Below are 19,744 nucleotides of genomic sequence, written 5' to 3'. Positions count from 1 at the left end.
GATTTCGTCTTAACTCTGTTTCGGAGGCTCAAGATTTCTATTGTAGGACTCTGAAGGCGGGACTTCCTGATTCGCTTGGAAGAGAGGAGAGACAAGCGGAAGGAGAAGGCAAACGACAGGCCATGTGGCTGCAAGATGGAGGGGGTAGCCCTTCCTCCCTCGGAGAAGCAGAAAAACGGAGATCGAGAATTTAGACATTTCAAAATACTCGCCAAAGTTGAGGACTGAATGGGGGTTTGAGACCTCTCTCCGGTAGAAAAAGCGGACTAATTCTTATTAGAAGGGAAAGCTGGGTGAAACTACGTTGAGCTAGATTTTAAATTAACGTTAGCATAAATTTGATAGTGGTAAACATCAGACAAGCAAGGGATGAGGGTAAAATATATGTGGAACGATTTACGTTGTTTAAAGCTTATTAGAACAGAAAGCCGGTTGGGATTATCTTAAGATAAGTGTAAAAAGAACGCGGAATGATTTATGTTGTTTAAACTTTGTTAGAAGGGACTACTTTAAAACAGAAGGTTAACTGACTCTTGCTGAAAGTATTATTTGAATATGTGGAATGATCCATGCTATTTAACTTTTATTAGAAGGGAAAGTTGGTTGAAATTGCTTTGAGTTAGATTTTAAACAAATGCTAGTATAAATTTGATAGTGGTAAATATCAGACAAGTAAGGGATGAGGGTAAAATGCATGTGGAATGAACTACGTTATTTAAATCCTATTAGAAGAGAAAGTCGGTTGGAATTATCTTAAGATAGAAATTGATTTCTGTGTAAAGTAATATTTGATCTACGCTGCTTAATTTTACTAAGAAGGGGAAGCTTGGCTAGATTATTTTGAATTACTGTTTGAAAAGGAGGTTAAGAAAGATCATTTACGCTGTTTAAATTTTATTAGAAGGGAAAGTTTGATTACTCCTCTGTAAAGTCATATTTGAATATGTGGCATGAACCACGTTACTTAAATCTTATCGGAAGGGATCATGAGGTTTAGGAAGAGGAACGGGAGAGTCTACAGAAGGTTGGGGTAAATAGCAAAGAAGTAAGAGACGAGAATAAAATATAGATAGAATGATTTATACTATTTAAGCATAGATAAAGATGGGGACTGAGATCAACACAAAGAGTGGTTTCTTTTTTTTTCTTTTTTCTTTTTTTCTTTTCTCTTTTCTTTTCTCTCTTCTTTTTTTTTCTGTTTTTCTTTCTTTTGACATATTACTTTTATTTTTTAATCCATATGTATACAAGATACTTTAGACAGAAGGTAGTGCCAGGTGTGGGCCCTGGGAAGTCGGGAGGATTAGGGATGGGGATTTGGGGGGGGTGGGGGGGTGTTAACATAGTCTCAATAAGAACAAGAATGTATTTATATACGGTGGTTCTTTTTTTCTTTTATTTATTTTTTTCCTTGGTTCATTTTACTTTTATCAGATCAAACAATACTCGAATAAAGGCATACACCAAGGATGGAGGTAGAGGGAAAGAAGAGGGAGGAGTAAGGAAGGAGTAAGGAGAATGTAAGGAGGGTGTGTGGGGAGTAAGGGGAGAATGAAGGTTTGAGGGGAAAGGGAAGTAGGAGGGGAGTGTTAGAGGGAGAAAGGAAAGTTGGAGGGGGTAGATGGGGTGTATGGAGGATGGAAGGGTTAGGTGGGGTTGCGAATGATGAGTTGTGTTTCCTTTTTATTTGTTCGTTTTATTCCCTTTTTCTTTTTTTCTTTTCTTATAGTAAATACCCTGTATATAAGTGATTGCAAATGGAATGTGAAAAATGAATAAAATATATTTATAAAAAAAATAAAAAAAATAAATAAATAATATGTGAAAATCACAGTGGGCCAGCTTTCATTACCTTGCTCCAATTTCCTATTCTCCACTGAGCACATGGCCGAAGGTAGCATCTTCTGGCTGGATCGGGTTTTTTGATGTGCTGGCAGTCAGACTCATTCTTGGTGTTGCATTCTATTGCTCTCCAAAAGGCCCCAACACCACATGTGGTAGAACACTGGAAAATTGGAGAGAAATAATGCTGCCATTTCTTAAGGGTGCAGTAGAAGGAAATGACTTACTAATTTTTCCTGACAGTAATTTCCTGACATTAAAAATCAATAGAACAGCTTGCCTCCTGAAGTTGTGGGTGCGCCATAATTGGAGGTCTTCAAGAAAATATCTTCTAGTCTACCCCCCTGCTTAAGCAAGAAGTCTTTTATTATTTCAGACGAATGTTCTCCAATCTCTTCTTAAAAACTTCCAGTGATGGAACACCACAACCTCTCAAGGCAAGTCCTTCCACTGATTAATTGCTCTAACTGTAAAGAAATTTCTTCTTGGTTCTACATTGGTTCTCCGCTTGATTAGTTTCTATTCAGCGTTCTGCCTTCAGGTGCTTTGAAGAATAGGTAGGACCACTCTTCTTAATTAAATAAGCAGGGGGTCACTACACAACCTTAGACCCAAAGGTGCTTTTTCAAGAAGCAACTGGACTTTCTGTTTTTTTTTTCTTTGAAGACAAAGAAAGCTGAAAAAGCTTTTTGGATAAGAAACAAAACATTTTCAAAAGAAACTCCATAAAGTCCAGTTGCCTCTTGAAAAACACCTTTGGGTCTAAAGTTGTGTAGTGATTTCTTCAGCTCTGAAGAAGTTTCTTGGAAATGTCTTTGAAGACATCTGACTTCTCTTCCAACTTCTTTTCTGAAGAAGCCTCTTGGATGAGAAGTGAAACGTCTTCAAAGAAAAACCAGAAAGTCCAGTTGCCTCTTGAAAAAAGCACCTTTGGGACAACAATGACCTGGATGACTGAGAATCCCCATACACAATCTTAGTGTAGTCTTTTTCGCTTCTGAAACACTTAATTGCTCCATGTTCTATTCAAACTGTTGCTTCCCAATGATCATATACAGTATATTCAACAGACAGATGAGATGGGCTCAGGATACCTATGATTCTTAAGCCCTATCCACAAACTGTGGATGCCTACAAATACAAAAGCTTTTGCATAATCAAAAAAAATCAAAAATGGAGATTTGTTTTCTTTGCTTTTTCCATATTAGCAATGTGGTCTCAAGTGTCCTTGCCTCAGAGGAAATCAGTTTATAGATCTGGCAATTCTCATTCCAAGCACTGTTGAGGTAAATTAAGAAGTAATTATTGAGTGACAGGTGCTGTAAAAGGACAGACTTCATTTGAATTAATACAAAATGAAAATGTTCATCTTGCCAAATGTAATGTAAGACTGTCTATCCTCCAACTATTTTTTTCAAGAATGCTTTTGCTTCAGTAGTGGGTTCCGGATCCCGTTGCAACCGGTATGGTGCAAAGGGAGTGGGCGTCCACCACATGAATGTGCGCAGCACACACTTACTCATCGCCCGTGACGCTCCGCGATGCCTCCGTGACGCTCCAGCTGCTCGGCGGAGCGTCACGCAGGTGCTGTACGCTCTGTGCGCATGCACGGAAGCCCCGAAAACTTCAAATACTGGTAAGGAGCGTGGGCGGGCAAGTGGGCCCTCTGGAGCACCATACTAGAACGCTACCTGGTGCTCCCAGCAGGCACCGGCACACCTGGGGCGTCATAACCCACCACTGTTTTGCTTCCATTAAAGCTAGGCTAAATATGCTACTCAATGAAAATTCCCCCAAATTTCTTTCTAGCTTGAAGAAAACTTGGAAGGCAATATTCATTTGATTTGAAATTAAGTTGAAACATGCCAGTTGAAATCTAAGGCAGTGGGGTAGTTTTAGTACCTTGCCTTAATAAGTATGTTTGGGAGGTTGCTTCTGTTCTGCAGCATAGTCAAACTCCACTCAGTATCAAGGATGCAGCTATAGAGATGGTCAACAGTATTAAATATCTGGGGATGCAGATAACTAACAATCAAACTCAACTGGTCTCTCCACACGTCATCCTTAGTGAAGCATGCAAAGTAGTGTCTGCATTTCCTGCATCGGATGAGGAGAACACATCTTTCTCCTTCTGTCCTGGCCACTTTTTACAGATGCATGATTGACAGCATTTTAACAAACCACCTCACTTTCATTTAGTGGTAGCAGTGCCTCAGATAGAAAGTCCATATAGAGAGTAGTGAGGACAACCGAGATTATAGGAAGCTTGAAGCATTGTTAGAGACCCCACACCCCCGCTTTACAGTCTGTTTCTGCCCTCTGGGAGGAGGTTTCAAAGTATTTCTAGCAAGACTATCAGATTCTGTAACAGCTTTGTTCCTTATGCAAGCTGTCTGGTAAACCTGCAATATTACTTTTTCTCGCCATGTACACCTGAACTAGACTATGTTGTTTCTCTGTGTCATATAATATATGTGGGTATATGCATAATATTTGTTTGTTTGCTTATATTTTTTCATGTTCATGTAGTGTATATTGGAGGTAGTGATCCTTTGAGAGCTGTATGCAATGAAATTTCATTTTAATGTATGCCAATTAGTGTATGTTTAAAGTGACAATAAAGTTATTCTAAATCTGTTTCTCTAAAACCTCAAAGAGATAAGCAACAGCTGGGCAACACTATTTAATTGCCCTGAAATTGTCCATGCTGCTTTATTAATTAATTTGACACATTTGCGGTGAAGTGCAAAATATGAAATAATCAATTTCATTTTGCTCAGTAGCATTCTCAAGCATTATGAATTTCTTTGTGACAGCATCCCAGAATTTCCCAGAGTTATAATTTGTTACCTAATAAGTAGCTTCCAGCATTTAAATGCAAAGCACTGCACACAGACTTGCTCTGCGAGCGAGATGGGCGGTCTCTAAACTTGATAAATAAATAAACCTTTGCATAATCAAACAAGCAAAAAAGAGAGATTTGTTTTCTTTGCTTTTTCCATATTGCATCGACAGTTGTAAACAACATAAGACAATGTGAATACGTACCTCAGTCCAGTTTCCCACCAACCAATAGGCATTAATATGCAGGTTTGGGGGGTTTTCTGAATCAGAGTCATTTAGTAACCTTGTTTTGAAAACATTCGCCCTTTTCTTTGGCATAGTGGTGTATTGCACAAATGTACTTTCTGTAGCCCAAGGGGAGGTTTCACTGAAAGAGGGCTTGGATGGGGTTGTATATGAAGATTTTTCTTCTAATGTATCCTCTAGTGTTGGTTGTTCTGTAATGGGGTTTGAGGTCACAGGTGGATTTATTTGTACATGAAGGCCTTTGAGACCTGTGGTTGCCAATGAAACCTCCATTCCTCTTGTGGGAGTAGCAGAAAATTGGTTGAGATTATTTGACCGATCATCTGTATATGAGGTCCCTGAGATCTTGCTTGTGGTGAATGTGAGGAGCCTCTCTGTTGGTCTTTCAGTCTGGGTGTAGTCTTTTAGTCCTCTCTCAGTACTGTTGGGTGCTGTGTCATTTGCTTCCATTAAATAATTAGTCTTTGGATTGTACATGGGGTCAATGGTAAAGGAATCCTTGTTTATGGAGCTACCTTCTGAAGATATGTTCCAAGCGGTTACGAGAGGTCCATGAGTGATGTTTTGCAATGCCCTATTGGCACTAGTTACACAGGAGTAGTTGCTGGGTAGGCTTGAGTGAATGGAACTATTTTGCAACTTTTTCACTTCCAAGTCTTCATTTGGAGAAGAATTTACAAGGCTTACAAAAGTGGGCGCCAAAGTAAGGTTTCTGAGCCTGGGTATTGTTGTTGAATAGATTCTTGGCAATGGTTCTGGGGTGGCCAATTTTTTTGAAGGGCCTCTTCTGGGAATAGCCCCTATTCTTCTAATAATCTTTCCATTAGGGAGCTTGAAACGAGTCATCAGCAATCGTTGAGCGGATAGGCATTGCTGTAAACCACACAGCGCTTTAGAATGGGGCTTCTTCGAAACGTCACATGGTTCCCCATTGTTTTTTGTACAAGTGACATAACGAGTGCGTACTCCTCCACCACAGGTAACTGTACACTGCAAAATAAACCACAGTTAGATATCTTATCCCCTCCATCTCCATTCAGCCAAATACAATACAATACAATACAATACAATACAATACAATAGCAGAGTTGGAAGGGACCTTGGAGGTCTTCTAGTCCAACCCTCTGCCTAGGCAGGAAACCCTATACCATTTCAGACAAATGGCTATCCAACATCTTCTTAAAAACTTCCAGTGTTGGGGCATTCACAACTTCTGGAGGCAACTTCTGTTCCACTGATTAATTGTTCTAACTGTCAGGCAATTTCTCCTCAATTCTGAGTTGCTTCTCTCCTTGATTAGCTTCCACTCTGTTTATTATTATAATAAAATGGGTCGTAGGTTCATGACAAAAACTAATCAAGAGGAAAGACATCTAATGAAACGCATACTATCCAATAAATTGCAAAAAAAGGAGACATCACTTTTCATTTTTTCACAACCCCTCTCAACTTGTCATCCCCCAAATCAGAATTCCAATTTTCCCACATCCAGCTGGCCCGAGATATTTTGTTCCTTGTGTTGAACAAGATTGCCTCACATATCCTGTCATTCCACCTTCAGAAGCTGGTTGGACTGAGAAATGATTTTTTTCCCAACACTAAGCATTGTGAACTTCAAATAGTCCTCGACTTATCACCACAATTAAGCCCAAAATTTATGTTGCTAAGCGAGACAGTTCAGTGAATTTTGACCCATATTATGACTTTCCTTACCACTTCAGTTGTTAAATTAGGAACACGGTTGTTAAGTGAACCTGGCTTCCCCATTGACTTTGCTCATCAGAAGGTCGCAAAAGGGGATCCCATGAGCCTGGAACAAGTGGGACACTGCAACTGCCAAGCATCTAAATTTTGATCACATGACCATGTGGATACTGCAGTGGTCGTTAAGTATGAAAATGGACATAAAGCCCTTTTGCTTTTTAAATGCAATGTGTGACCCTGGCTCTGGATTAGATTAGATTAACAAAATTGGAAGGGATCTTGTAGGTCATCTAGTCCAACCCTCCGCCCAAGCAGGAGACCCTGCACCATTTCCCATAAATGGCAGTCCAATCTCTTCCTGAAAGACTCCAGTGATGATGCTCCTACAACTTCCAAAAGGAAGCTATTCCATTGGTTGGTTGTTCTCACTGTTAGAAAATTTCTCCTTATTTCTAGGTTGAATCTCTCCTTGTTCAGTTTCCAGCCATTATTCCTTGTCTGGCCTTCAGGTGCTTTGGAAAATAGTTTGACTCCTTCCTCTCTGTGGCAGCCCCTCAAATACTGGAACACTGCTATCATGTCTCCCCTGCTCCTTCTCTTCACTAGACTAGCCATACCCAGGTCCTAAAAGTTCATAGGTTTTAGCCCCCAGTCCCCTAACCATCTTGGTTGCTCTTCTCTGCACTTTTTCTAGAGTCTCAACATCTTTCTTATAGTGTGGTGACCAAAACTGGATGCAGTACGCTAGGTGTGGTTTTACTAAGGCTTTATAGAGTGGCATTAGTACCTAGTGGTATTAAGTAGCTAAGGAAGCCATTTGAACCTTCCTGAAATCCCTAATTTAATTAGTTTAGTTTAGTTTAGTTTATTGACAACTGGCTTTGCCCAGGATACTTTGAAATAGTACTTAACTATGGTGTGCTGAGAAGAAAGTACATATAGTAATATCCTTCTGATGTGTCAGCTTCTATTATGTGTTTGGAAGTCAATTAGGCATTGCTGCACATGGTACTCAGATCATCAGCCTAGTTACACTCCATTTTAAGCAGGCATTAAACAATGGAGCCACATCTGGAGGTCCTTTCCAAGGAGTATGCTCTCCTGATGCACAAGATCCTTAATTTAGATGTTATATTTCATCAATGCCATTAGCTGAAAATAACATTTAATTCACTTGTTCCAGATGTCAAATTTTCATTTGCCCGGAAATCAGAAGAGACTTCTGGTTGTATAAAATCAATCAGCAGAAGAATATTGGTGAAATCATAACCAATGTTACGCTTCATTTAATTTCTTATACAAGGGAAGAAAAAGCAGCTTGAAGCCGTGTGGGTTAAAAGCTATTCTTCTGTCCCCTATTAATAATAGCAAAATTAGAAGAGGATTTCTTAATAATAGCAGGCAGCAAACCTTTAAGCATTTTTTAATTAAAGAACTGCATAGAAATTAATTTTTAAAGCAGGAGGCATCTTTGTTTTTATTGGACAGAGACAGACCAATTCCATGCAGAGTCATTGCTAAGTCTGCTTTACTCTTATACTCTAGGTCAGTGATGGCTAATCTTTTTCGGACTGAGTGCCAAAAGCGCATGCGCGCCCCCCCCATGCAATGTGTGCACAGACTCTGCATATGCCCCTGCCACATGTGGCTCTCCCCACCGCCCCGCATGCACAGCAGAGACCCGAAGACCAGTTGGCTGGCGGGAAGCGCATGTACCGCAGAGCTGAGCTGGGGCGACAGCTCGCGTGCCCACAGAGAGGGCGCTGTGTCCCAATTCTGTGTCTCTGCCATAGGTTTGCCACCACGGCTCTAGATTAAATTTTTTGTTTTTTAAAATCTGCATGAAAGCCTACATTTTAATACAAATTATTCATTCCTCTAATAAAATAAGCATTTTTGAATATAATTTTCTCATATTTGACTATAAATGCACTTGATCATGTCTTTATTCAAGACATCAGAAACACACCTACCAAAGACAAAATCTACCAATTGTCCCTCTTTTTCTGCCTTCATCCTTAATTAATGAGATTTCCATTCCTAGGGTTTTTTTTATTAGCATAGGCAATCCCAAGCTTAAGAACATTCAATTTACAGATAAATCATACATACAAATGAACTGCCTGTTACTAAAAATGGTAGATAGCATTGTCCTTCATTGAGTTGATGAACCAGTGAAGCTCTACAATATTTTTATGAACCACTGAAGTAATGAATCCTTAATATACAACCTGTTTTCAGTGGTTTATGAAAACATTGTACAACTCCAATGGTTCAGCGGAAGCGTGAACACTACACACCATTTTTAACAATAGGCAGCCCGTTAATATGCATTGCATGAGTTTCAACTTACATACAAAGTTAAGTTAAAGACAGAGTTAGGGAACTGGATTTGTTCTTAACCCAGGGACTGCCTAAAATTTTTTTTAACAACGGCCCTCACTTCAAATGGAAATTTTAGGAAGAAATCGTGAGTTAATTTTGGTGTGAAATGATTGTGCTTTCGATTCTGGAACTTAAAAAGAAATCCTTGGACTAAGTATGTGGTTGAAAATTCACCTCTTACATAACTGTTAAGAGAATATATGTAGCTCAGGGTTGCATAGTGTTCAATCCATCATAGTGCATCAGTGTGCTGATGATGTTACCTAGTTGGGTAATCAAAAGTTTGCAAAAAATCAAGCTCAGAGAACACTAAGGACTCCATAACTTATAAGTTATAGCCTAGCCTATGAACCACTATTTTGTGCTTGGCTCTGACAGGAGATTTCTAAAACAACATAACCAAAACCAGAACCAAAACCAAAAATTTCCAGATGCTGGTTGTTTGCCCACACCTGTTTTAGTGCAGGCTTTTTCAATCTGATATGCTCCATATATTTTGGACAACCAACATTCTCGGAGATGAAACCACAATGTTGCCTGAAAGATTCTGGAAACTGAAATCCATCGCACCTAGAGAGCAGCACACTGAAGATGGCTGCTTTATAGCAGATGAGTTTTGAAATATATAATTGAATATCTGTGACAAAATGCTTCCCTTTCATATACTTTATAAGAAACAAAGACTGATGACCTCTGAATTTGCCCATGACTTCATTGGACATGGAAATAACAAATACAGCAAGTACCACCAGAAATACATCCCAGCTTGGCTTCAGGAATATCACACTAATCAGTCCTTTCCCCCCCTGAAACATTAGCCTAGCCATTCTCAATTTAGATGTTCTATAGATCAGAGTTCCCCAACCTTTCTGGCTTTGCAAACCAGTTTGGGGAGGGAATGGAGATGGTTTCACACCAGTAGTGTGATTCAAAAAATTTTACTACCAGTTCTGTGGGCATGACTTGGTGGCTGTGGCATGGCTTGGTGCATGTGACAGAGGAAGGATACTGTAAAATCTCCATCCCCTCCCCACTCCAGGGGAAGTTACTGCAAAATCCCCATTCCCTCCCTATCAGCTGGGACTCGGGAGGTAGAGAATAGATGGGGCGGGGCCAGTCAGAGGTGTCATTTACCAGTTCTCTAAACTACTCAAAATTCCCACTACTGGTTCTCCAGAACTGGTCAGAACCTGCTGAATACCACCTCTGTTTCACACGAACGGAGGGCTCATGCATACATCGCTCATGCAAATGGAACATGTCTGTGTGAGCTTGCCCGCTGCTTGCACAAGTGGGGATGCACCAGTGGTGGGTTTCAATTTATTTTGCTGCTGATTTGTTTGTGCATATGCATGCACTCGCGCAACGCTTCTGTGCTTACACAAGGCTTCTGCGCATGCCACTACCAGTTCAGCCAATATGGGGCGAACCAGCAGAAACCCACCTCTGGGATACAAACGTGTGCATGTTCGCCCACCACTTCTGCAGCCTGGTTCCGAAGGGCTCAAGGCTCTGTAGTGGGCCACAGCCTGGGGGTTGTGGAGCTGTACTTTAGAAACATGACTTCAAATCTGACCAGGGTCTAGTGTCCATCCATGCTGGGGAAGTGTTGGATTAGCACATGACTGATGGAGAAGGAAGATTAAAGGTCTAATTGTTTTAATAGTCCAACTTCTTTAAATCAAGAATGACTAAACTTAAATGGCTGGAGGCACATTTAGTATTTGTAGGAGGATATCATAGATATGGCTGGAATTTCCTTTTTTTTGTTTTCTTATTAGAGAGTTGAGATTTAATTCTGTTTTGGTTTAATTGTGCTAAGTATAGGTTGCACATCCTTATACTTTCAAGATGAGGAAGCAATTAGGGTGATTACCCTGATTGCTAAAATATTATTTATTTCTTGCTTAGTTTATCTTAAAGGCCATGGGAATTCAGATATAGTTGTTTTAGAATCGGCAGTTCCAGTTTTTCAAGTAGCTGGCAGGATTCAATGCCCAATTTTTCCTGAACTTGGACAGAATGCAAAATAAGCATATATATCAAAGGCACAATAGGAAAATAGCTCTTTTCACAGCCTGAGAAGAAAAAAAGATCTAAATACACATCTCTTACTTAATCTAAACCAGGGGTCTCCAACGCTGGCAAACTTTAAGACTTGTGGACTTCAGCTCCCAGAATTCCTCAGCCAGAAGCTGGGTGAGGAACTATGGGAGTTGAAGTCCACAAGTCTTAAAGTTGCCAAGATTGGTCTAAACCAAAGCTGAATGCTAATACTAACTCTTAGTTGCCCCAAATTCTTATGAGCAAAGCTGATTTACAAATTTACCTCAGTCCAGTTGCTTACAGTCCAGTCAGAAGGGCACAAGACATCCCTATTACATGAGAGGCGAGTCTTTGGTTTTAGCAGATGTTGGCATTCCTCCACTGGCAGAGCCTGCTCATCAAATCCCAGTGTCTGGATACAAAGGACAGTGCGCTTCTTTTCTCCTGTGGGGCCACAGGTGGTGGAACACTTCTGCCATTCCCCTGCCCACCATCTGCAGAGAAAGCCAAAAGAGAACAAAGAACGTGAACTGAAATATGAAAGTCAAAATCTGAGCATTATTGTTAGGTAAGCTCCCCGTTGGGAGAAAGAGTACGTTCAGTGAAGCGTTGTGAGAGTTGTGTTGGAGAACACACAAACCAGCATACAGAGACACTGCAGTTTAAATAGGCTTTTACTTTCGTGGAAATAGAGGTATCAGAGTCCATCAAACAGTCCAAGTCATACATGGATAAGACAGTCAGTCATCAATGTCTTTCAGTTAAGGAAGAATCCAAATAACGCAGTCCAGTATCATACAATCAGTCCGTTACACAAAGTTTGCTAACAGTTGCAAAACTTACAATAGCTCACAGCACTTCCAGATCAGCCCAGCATCTAACGAACAGAGAGAGAGAGCTAACAGACACTCTGGCTCCCTCTTATGGCCGATTGAGGAAAACAGCAACCAATCACATTTTACAGTATGCTTTAAAGAAATAGTTACACCATTGTTACATCATTTATATATTGCCAACCCAACCGTTAGAATTATATTCCTAACAACTATGATGAAAGCAGAGCAAAGGGATGGCAGAAATACTCATATTCTGAGCCCAGATTTCTCCATTTTAAGTAGCTGGCTTTTTAAGTAGCTGGCTTTCAACACATTTTATTCCCTTAAATTGGACTACGGAATAAAGGTAAAGTCATGGCAGCTCAGCAAGAGCATTTCCTTATAGCAATCTTCAGTTTGCTAGGAGAAATGCTATCTGCTCTCTCAATTACTTCCACTGGAAGTGGCTTCCTACTAGCATTTTACATATTATTTTGCATATTATTTTACATCAGGCATACTAGATAGGCCAATCCAGAAAATCAGCTCCACAGGAAGACTAGAACTACACTACAATAACAGAATCTTTGGAGTTTAATCATGCTTTACTTCCTTTCCTACTTATAGGAACACGAATTAGGGAGGTTTCTGTCTTAAGATCTTTTTTTGTATTTCTCCTTCATAGTTGGGCTTAAGCAATGTTTCATTCCTGGTTGCTTTGGTAACAGGTCTCCCCTCTCTCCATCAATATCCTCCTCTACTCTGCACAACATTTGTAAAATCTACATTCAAAAGTGCACACATTGTGAGAAATAACTTCTCCAAAAGTTGCCATCAAACTGTAATTTTTATTGTGGCAGAAGAAAATCATTACATCGTGGAGATATAGCATATCTAGTCTATTATTGTAAGATTGTGTTTTATAAAATTAAGAACCTTGGGTATTGTATATAATTTCTAGTTGGCAGGATGTGTAGAATAGTATTTTTAAGGTAGTCTCTAGATTAGAGATCCAAATTTGCATAGAATAACATGAGCATTCTTTGGTTCAAACTGGACTTTGGTTAAGCTTGTGCCATACTGCCCAAAGTACAAACACACACACACACACTCTCTCTCTCTCACACACACATGTATGTATGTATGTATGTATGTATGTATGTATGTATCTATGTTTTCGTAGATTTTCACGGGTGTAGGTATGCTGGTCTTGTTCTCGCCGAAACATTGCCAACACAATCTCAATCTTACATGGGAAAAGACTCAAATACAACAAGACCAGCATACTTACACCCGTGAAAATCTACGAAAACATATAGACCTATTAGACTTCCATTCTTTCATTCAGACCTATTAGATCCCACAGACTAGGCCTCCTCCGAATCCCATCTACCGGCCAATGCCGATTGTCTACCACCCGGAGGAGGGCCTTCTCTGTGGCTGCTCCGGCCCTCTGGAACGAGCTCCCCGTGGAGATTCGGACCCTCACCACCCTTCAGGCCTTCCACAAAGCCCTTAAAACCTGGCTGTTCCGACAGGCCTGGGGCTGATGAGTTCCCGTCCCCGCTCGAACTGTGTGGCTGTTGATTGTTTTTAAATTCTTTTGTAGTTGCTTGTTTGTTGTTTTTCCTCTTGTCTGTATTCCCTCCCTTTGATTTGTTAGCCGCCCTGAGTCCCTCCGGGAATAGGGCGTCATATAAGTGCAATAAAATAAAATAAAAATCAAATCAATCAATATGTGTGTGTGTGTGTTGCATGTGTGCTGATAAATAAATAAAGGGAGACTAGTATAGATCTATTTCAAGCTATTTAGCTCTCATCAGCTAAGCATTTAACTCTCGTCAGCTATTTAGCTCTCATCAGCTAGCTCTCATCAGTAAGCTGTTTAGCTCTCATCAGCTAGCTTGAAATAGATCTATACTAGTCTCCCTTTATTTATTTATCAGCACAAATGCAACACAAATGTAACAAAGGCAACATAAAAAAAAGGCTTTCTGCCTGAATGGCTCCTACGGTGAGGCGAAAGACAGAAAAAGGAAAGAATATATATATTCTGCACAGAAGATTATATCTATATCTAGATATAGATATAGTCTGTCCTAGACCCAACAGTGACTTTGTTCTGAAGATGCTTAATTTTTCTGTGATACAGTCAATAAAGGCAAAATGTGGCCCTAGATGAAAAATAGTTCTATATTCTCCTTCCTAAGGACAGCAATAATCAAGTCAATTTTACTTAGGATCCAAGAAAAAGGGAAACAACGTGGTGAGCAAATTCATAAATTAGGGTTTTGTTCATTTCCTCAAGTTGAAAAGTCCACCCAATTTTGACATGATTAATTGAAGCTAATACTCCATTATGGCATACTTCGTAAATTTTCACAGTGATTCTATATATTCTCGCAATTTGCACCGAGAAAGCAAGACCCAGAAACAATGATATTTAGAAATGCATAATTTAAGCTTCATTTTCACATGGCAGACGGTTTGAACACTGTAGGTGCTTCCTCACAGATGATTAATTATAATATGCTACATCTTTGACATTTTCTAAGCAGTTTGCTTAATCCAGCTCCATATAATAATGCCAAACTTTAAGCCTTTTTAATCCGTACATGTTTGGAAGCCAATCTTTTATTAATTATTTGCCTCGTGTATATTAGCTTCTGTGTAAAAAAAACAGAGCTGCTCTAGCCTCACTTTCAAAATCTTAAAATTTGGCAAATTCACTCAAAGCAAAAATGGTCACCCTGTGCAACTTATTACTCCCAATTGCATAGATAAATTTCATAGGAGAGCCAATCTGGGCTATAAAAACCAGGACAATTATTAGTTGTCAGCAATGATTTGGGACTTTAAAATCTCTTTATGATCATATAGTGGTTACTAGGATGCTTGTGCCAGATCTAAATAAACCTGATTTAAAATGTATCTCATAAGAGAAAGTTGCATTTCAAAAAACCTACAAACAAACATGCCATATTTGATTCTACTTCTGTTGACAACATTCTTCAGTGAACTTAGATAGCCGAAGTGGCGCAGTAGTTAAATGCAGGCTACTTCAGCTGACTGCAATTCAGCAGTTCGGCTGTTCAAATCTCACCGGCTCAGGGTTGACTCAGCCTTCCATCCTTCCGAGGTGGGTAAAATGAGGACCCGGATTGTTGTTGGGGGCAATATGCTGACTCTGTAAACTGCTTAGAGAGGGCTGAAAGCCCTATGAAGCAGTATATAAGTCTAACTGCTATTGCTATTGCTATTGCTATACTGCATGGAACATAACAGCCCTGTTTTTAAAATGTTCTTATACAATTCAAATCAAGTTAAGAATAAAGGTGAAGGTTCCCCTTGCACATATGTGCTAGTCGTTACCGACTCTAGGGGGTGGTGCTCATCTCCGTTTCAAACCCAAAGAGCCAGCGCTGTCTGATGACATCTCTGTGGTCATGTGGCTGGCATGACTAAACGCCGAAGGCGCACGGAACCCTGTTACCTTCCCACCAAAGGTGGTCCCTATTTTTCTACTTGTATTTTTTACGTGCTTTTGAGCTGCTAGGTTGGCAGAAGCTGGGACAAGTAACAGGATTTATTAAATGATTTTAATAATTCATTTGTTTTAATTGGTTTTATAATATGTGTAAATAATTGATTCTACTGTAGGCGGCTCAGAATTATCGGTACGATGCAACAGGGCGAGGCATCCACCACATGAACCCGCGCAGCGAGTGCATGTGTACATACCGCAAACGACGCCTCCACGATGCTCTAGCTGCTCAGCGGAGCGTCACTCAGGCGCCGAATGCCCCGTGCGCGGAATACAGCTCAAATACAGGCAAGGAGCGCAGGCAGGCAGGTGGGCTCTCCAGAGCACAGTACCAGTACCTGGTACTCCCAGCAGGCACCGGTATGCCTGTACTGGGGCGTACTGGTTGTATCCCACCACTGGGCCACGCACACCGCTCAGTCGCACGCACATGCACGATTTAGACACAAAAGGAGAAAAAGGTTAGCCATCACTGGACTATACTATCAGTTAGTGCCCAAATGATTAAGCACAGGATAATTATAGCTACTTTGTGGTTTCTGCTTTAAAGAACAAGTCCATTACATACAGCAACTACAATGGCATTCCAAATATGGCCACCCAGTGAGATGTGATCAGCATACATTGTTGTTACAGTGGCAGAAAACCCAGTAAATTCTTGCAGCAGATGTTCAATGTTTACTCTGCAAAAGCAGCAGGAGCCATCATAAAAATATCTGCTAGTTAGTTTAAAATCATGATTAACATTCTTAGACAATGAAATACCCTCTGAGCTTTGAAAGGTCATAGCAAAAAGCGTACACAACAATAAATAAAGGTTGCAATCCTCCTTTCTACACAGAAAGTAACTCTAAATTTCATGGGAATTGTTTCTAAAGAGGCATAGGAAACCATACGTACATATATTAGGGAAATACGTGGCAAGTTATGTAAAGTATGGAAACATGTAGTAGAGTTGTTGCATTGAAATAATAAGTACTAGGAGAATTGATGTATTTGAGATGCGTTCAAATTACATATATTGGGGAAATATATTGTGAAAGAGGCAGTTTGGTCTAAAAAGCAGGAGTCATGAGTTCAAGTCATGCCTTAGCCATAAAAGCCAGCAGGATGACTTTGGGCTCTCCCTCCCTCCCCCCGCCCTCTCTGAGCCCAACAAGTTGATGTTGTGAAGAAAATAGAAGGAGGAAGATGTGTTGGGTACGTTTGCTGCTTTGAATTTTGTAAAACTAAAAATGGTGGGATACAAGTAAATACATAAAATAAAAATAAGGAGGTTTTTCTTGCATTTTTCTTTTTTTAAGGTGATTTGCAGGAGAAAAAAATAATGATGTGAATAAATGACTACAATGTCTGTGGAGATTCTCAGTCATCCAGGTCATTGTTGTCCCAAGGATGCTTTTTTTCAAGAGGCACCTGGACTTTCTGGTTTTCCTTTGAAGACATTTCGTTTCTCCTCCAAGAGGTTTCTTCAGCTCTGGCTGGATGGTGGGGAATGGAAGGATTCATATTCCTTGTCCACATTTTGGACAGAGACAACTGCTGGCTTGAAAGTCGGATCAAAGAGGTCTTCCATGTCAAAATTGAACAGCTTCCTCTCAACAGAGGGGGAGGGATACGACATCATCTATCTCCAATCTACAACACAATCTTTTCAACAGTTCCAAGGAGTCTCCACAGCCATTTTCACTACTCAGGTGACCTTGAGGACACAGATAATCCTCCAGGTGGCCTCAACAACTTTCTAAAAGAATGCAAATGACCAGCTGTCTGCAAAGTACATAAGTCCTTCCATTCCGCACTATCCAGTTAGAGCTTCTTGGATAAGAAGTGAAAAGTCTTCCAAGAAAAGTCAGAAAATCCAGTTGTCTCTTGAAAAAGCACCTTTGGGAAATGAATACAATGAACATTGACTGGCAAACTGATCTTCACCTCGTAACTTCTGAAAAGTCATGCGTACGATTAAAATGCCATTAAATGCAACAAAACGACATTAAAATGCATCATCTTACTGACTCTTTCATATTTAATCTGATAGTAACAAGTAAGGTAAGGCTGTAACTTTCATCAGAACTGTGATATAGAAAAAGAACGGCTATTGCCACTGCATCATATATTTGCCAAAATTATACCCCTCCTTATTGTATATAGTCGGGTGGGCTGCTGGGAGTTCACACGGGTTTGAGCGATCCTCTAACTAGGATTCTGCCCAGTTCAGCGAACCCCCAAATCCAACTCCTGGCTGGCCACGCCCATCCCTCCCTCCCCTCCCATGAGTTTCCACACAGCCCGTTCATCATGCCAGATAAGTGTAGAGCCCGTGTGGAAGCTCGGAGGGGGGTGGGGAAAAACGGGCCTACCAGAGGTTCCAGAAGTCCAGAAAGGGGGCTGTTTCAGGCCTCGGGGGGGGGGGCTCTGGAGCCTGGGGGAAGCAGTTTTCATCCTCCTGGAAGCTTGAGGAAAGCCTCCGGAGCTTGAGGACGATGAAAAATGCCCCCCCCCCCCCGGTGCAGGAGGCTGACTAGGCCATGCCCACCATGACCACACCCACCCAGCAATGGGGCAGCGAACCCGTTGCTGCAATTTTTGAAGCCCACCCCTGGATATAGTTAGCCTTGAGGCAAAAGCTTGCCTTGATCCAAATTGAAAGAAACAGGGAGGGTGATTTCATCAGCAGCATAGCAGAAGAAGAAAATGATTTTCCTTCTCGGGAAAGTTATTGGTAGTTAGCAATTTCAAAACGGAAGGGATCAGGACAAGCAGTCCATTTAGTTCATCCCTTCTGAGCATCATTTAGGAAATTTTGGATAGCATTTGCAAACCATTGACGTGCTCCTTAGAGTAGATCTTCAGACTGGTCTGACATCTGCTATAGAACATGTCTAGTCAGATATTAGCTACTAAGATGGCTTTCAACACAGGAAGTGTAAGAAGTTTTATATCAGAATATATTTTATTCTTTATAATATTTCCATCTTCCTTGCACATTAACAGAATCCGCAATGGAGTGAGAATCAGCATCTCTACTAGATAATTGACAGTTAAGCTGAAACTAAGTTAATCAAGTAAAAATAGCAAACAGAGGACAATTGTTTACTCAAACATCCTCAAAATAAGTTACGCAGACCTAATCCACATTATCAAAGGATAAGGTCTATAAAGGCAAATAGAATTAATTAAATCAAGTCTCTCATCAGAACTGCAAGTTCACAAGAATAAGCATTACAGATGATATATCTACACCTACACACATACGCCCCTTAAGTGTTACCCTAGAATCAGGACATAGACATTTCCACACCAGGACAAGCTCCTTTATAAAAATATGTAGTTGTAGCCGCCCTTAAAGACTTTGCTTTTAGGAATAAGTATTTCTTCATTTCTCACAGCTGTCTGGATCTCAGTTTTATTTATTCTTGCACAATCCCGGCTTAAGGTGAAACCGCAAATTATTCTTCTGACAGAAGTAATATTTGAGAGCATATTCTCGGCAGGACTAGTCAGAACTCAGAATGTTTAGATATGCAAATAGGACATTAATCAGAGAAAGAACATTGAACAACAGAATGACCTTCATGGTTTATTCAAAGGTCTTTTTCCTTACCTCAGATTCAAGGGGGAAAAGAACTTTATCTCTTTGTGGGGAAATGCCACAATCTGCACCAATATATCACATGATTTATGACTTTTCAATTTCATAAAGTAACAAAGTTGGAAGGGACCTTGGAGGTCTTCCAGTTCAGCCCCCTGCTTAGGCAGGAAACCCGACACTACTTCAGACAAATGGTTATGCCATCTCTTCGTAAAAACCTCCAGTGTTGGAGCATTCACAACTTCTGAAGGCAAGTTGTTCCACTGATTAATTGTTCTATCTGTCAGGACAATTCTTAGTTCTAAGTTGCTTCTTTCCTTGATTAGTTTCCACCCATTGCTTCTTGTCCTACCCTCAGGTGCTTTGGAGAATAGCTTGACTCCCTCTTCTTTGTGGCAGCCCCTGAGATATTGGAACACTGCTATCATGTCTCCCGTAGTCCTTCTTTTCATTTAACTAGACATACCCAGTTCCTGAAACCGTTCTTCACATGTTTTAGCCACCAGTCGCCTAATCCTCTTTGTTGCTCTTCTCTTCACTCTTTCTAGAGTCTCCACATCTTTTTTCCATCGTGGCGACCAAAACTGAATGCAGTATTCCAAGTGTGGCCTTGCCAAGGCATTATAAAGTGGTATTAACACTTCACGTGATCTTGATTCCATCCCTCTGTTTATGCAGCCTAGAACTGTGTTGGCATTTTTGGCAGCTGCTGCACACTGCTGGTTC

General features: G+C 40.5%; 1 protein-coding gene across 1 annotated transcript in view; it reads right to left on the bottom strand.

The window, feature by feature from the left end:
• The window catches only part of ADAMTS12 (ADAM metallopeptidase with thrombospondin type 1 motif 12), a 202,623-nt gene that overhangs the window by 22,598 nt on the left and 160,281 nt on the right, over positions 1 to 19,744 (bottom strand). Inside the window, exons 18-20 of the mRNA XM_032213898.1 lie at positions 11,351 to 11,561; positions 4,891 to 5,922; positions 1,853 to 2,005 (exon numbers count right to left, since the gene is read on the bottom strand). Coding sequence (XP_032069789.1) covers positions 1,853 to 2,005; positions 4,891 to 5,922; positions 11,351 to 11,561 — 1,396 coding nt within the window. The remainder of the gene's footprint in view (positions 1 to 1,852; positions 2,006 to 4,890; positions 5,923 to 11,350; positions 11,562 to 19,744) is intronic.

Source organism: Thamnophis elegans, chromosome 3, assembly GCF_009769535.1.
Source record: "Thamnophis elegans isolate rThaEle1 chromosome 3, rThaEle1.pri, whole genome shotgun sequence".
NCBI lineage: Eukaryota > Metazoa > Chordata > Lepidosauria > Squamata > Colubridae > Thamnophis > Thamnophis elegans.
Note: the sequence above shows the minus strand (reverse complement) of the source record. Positions and strands in the feature narration are given on the sequence as shown.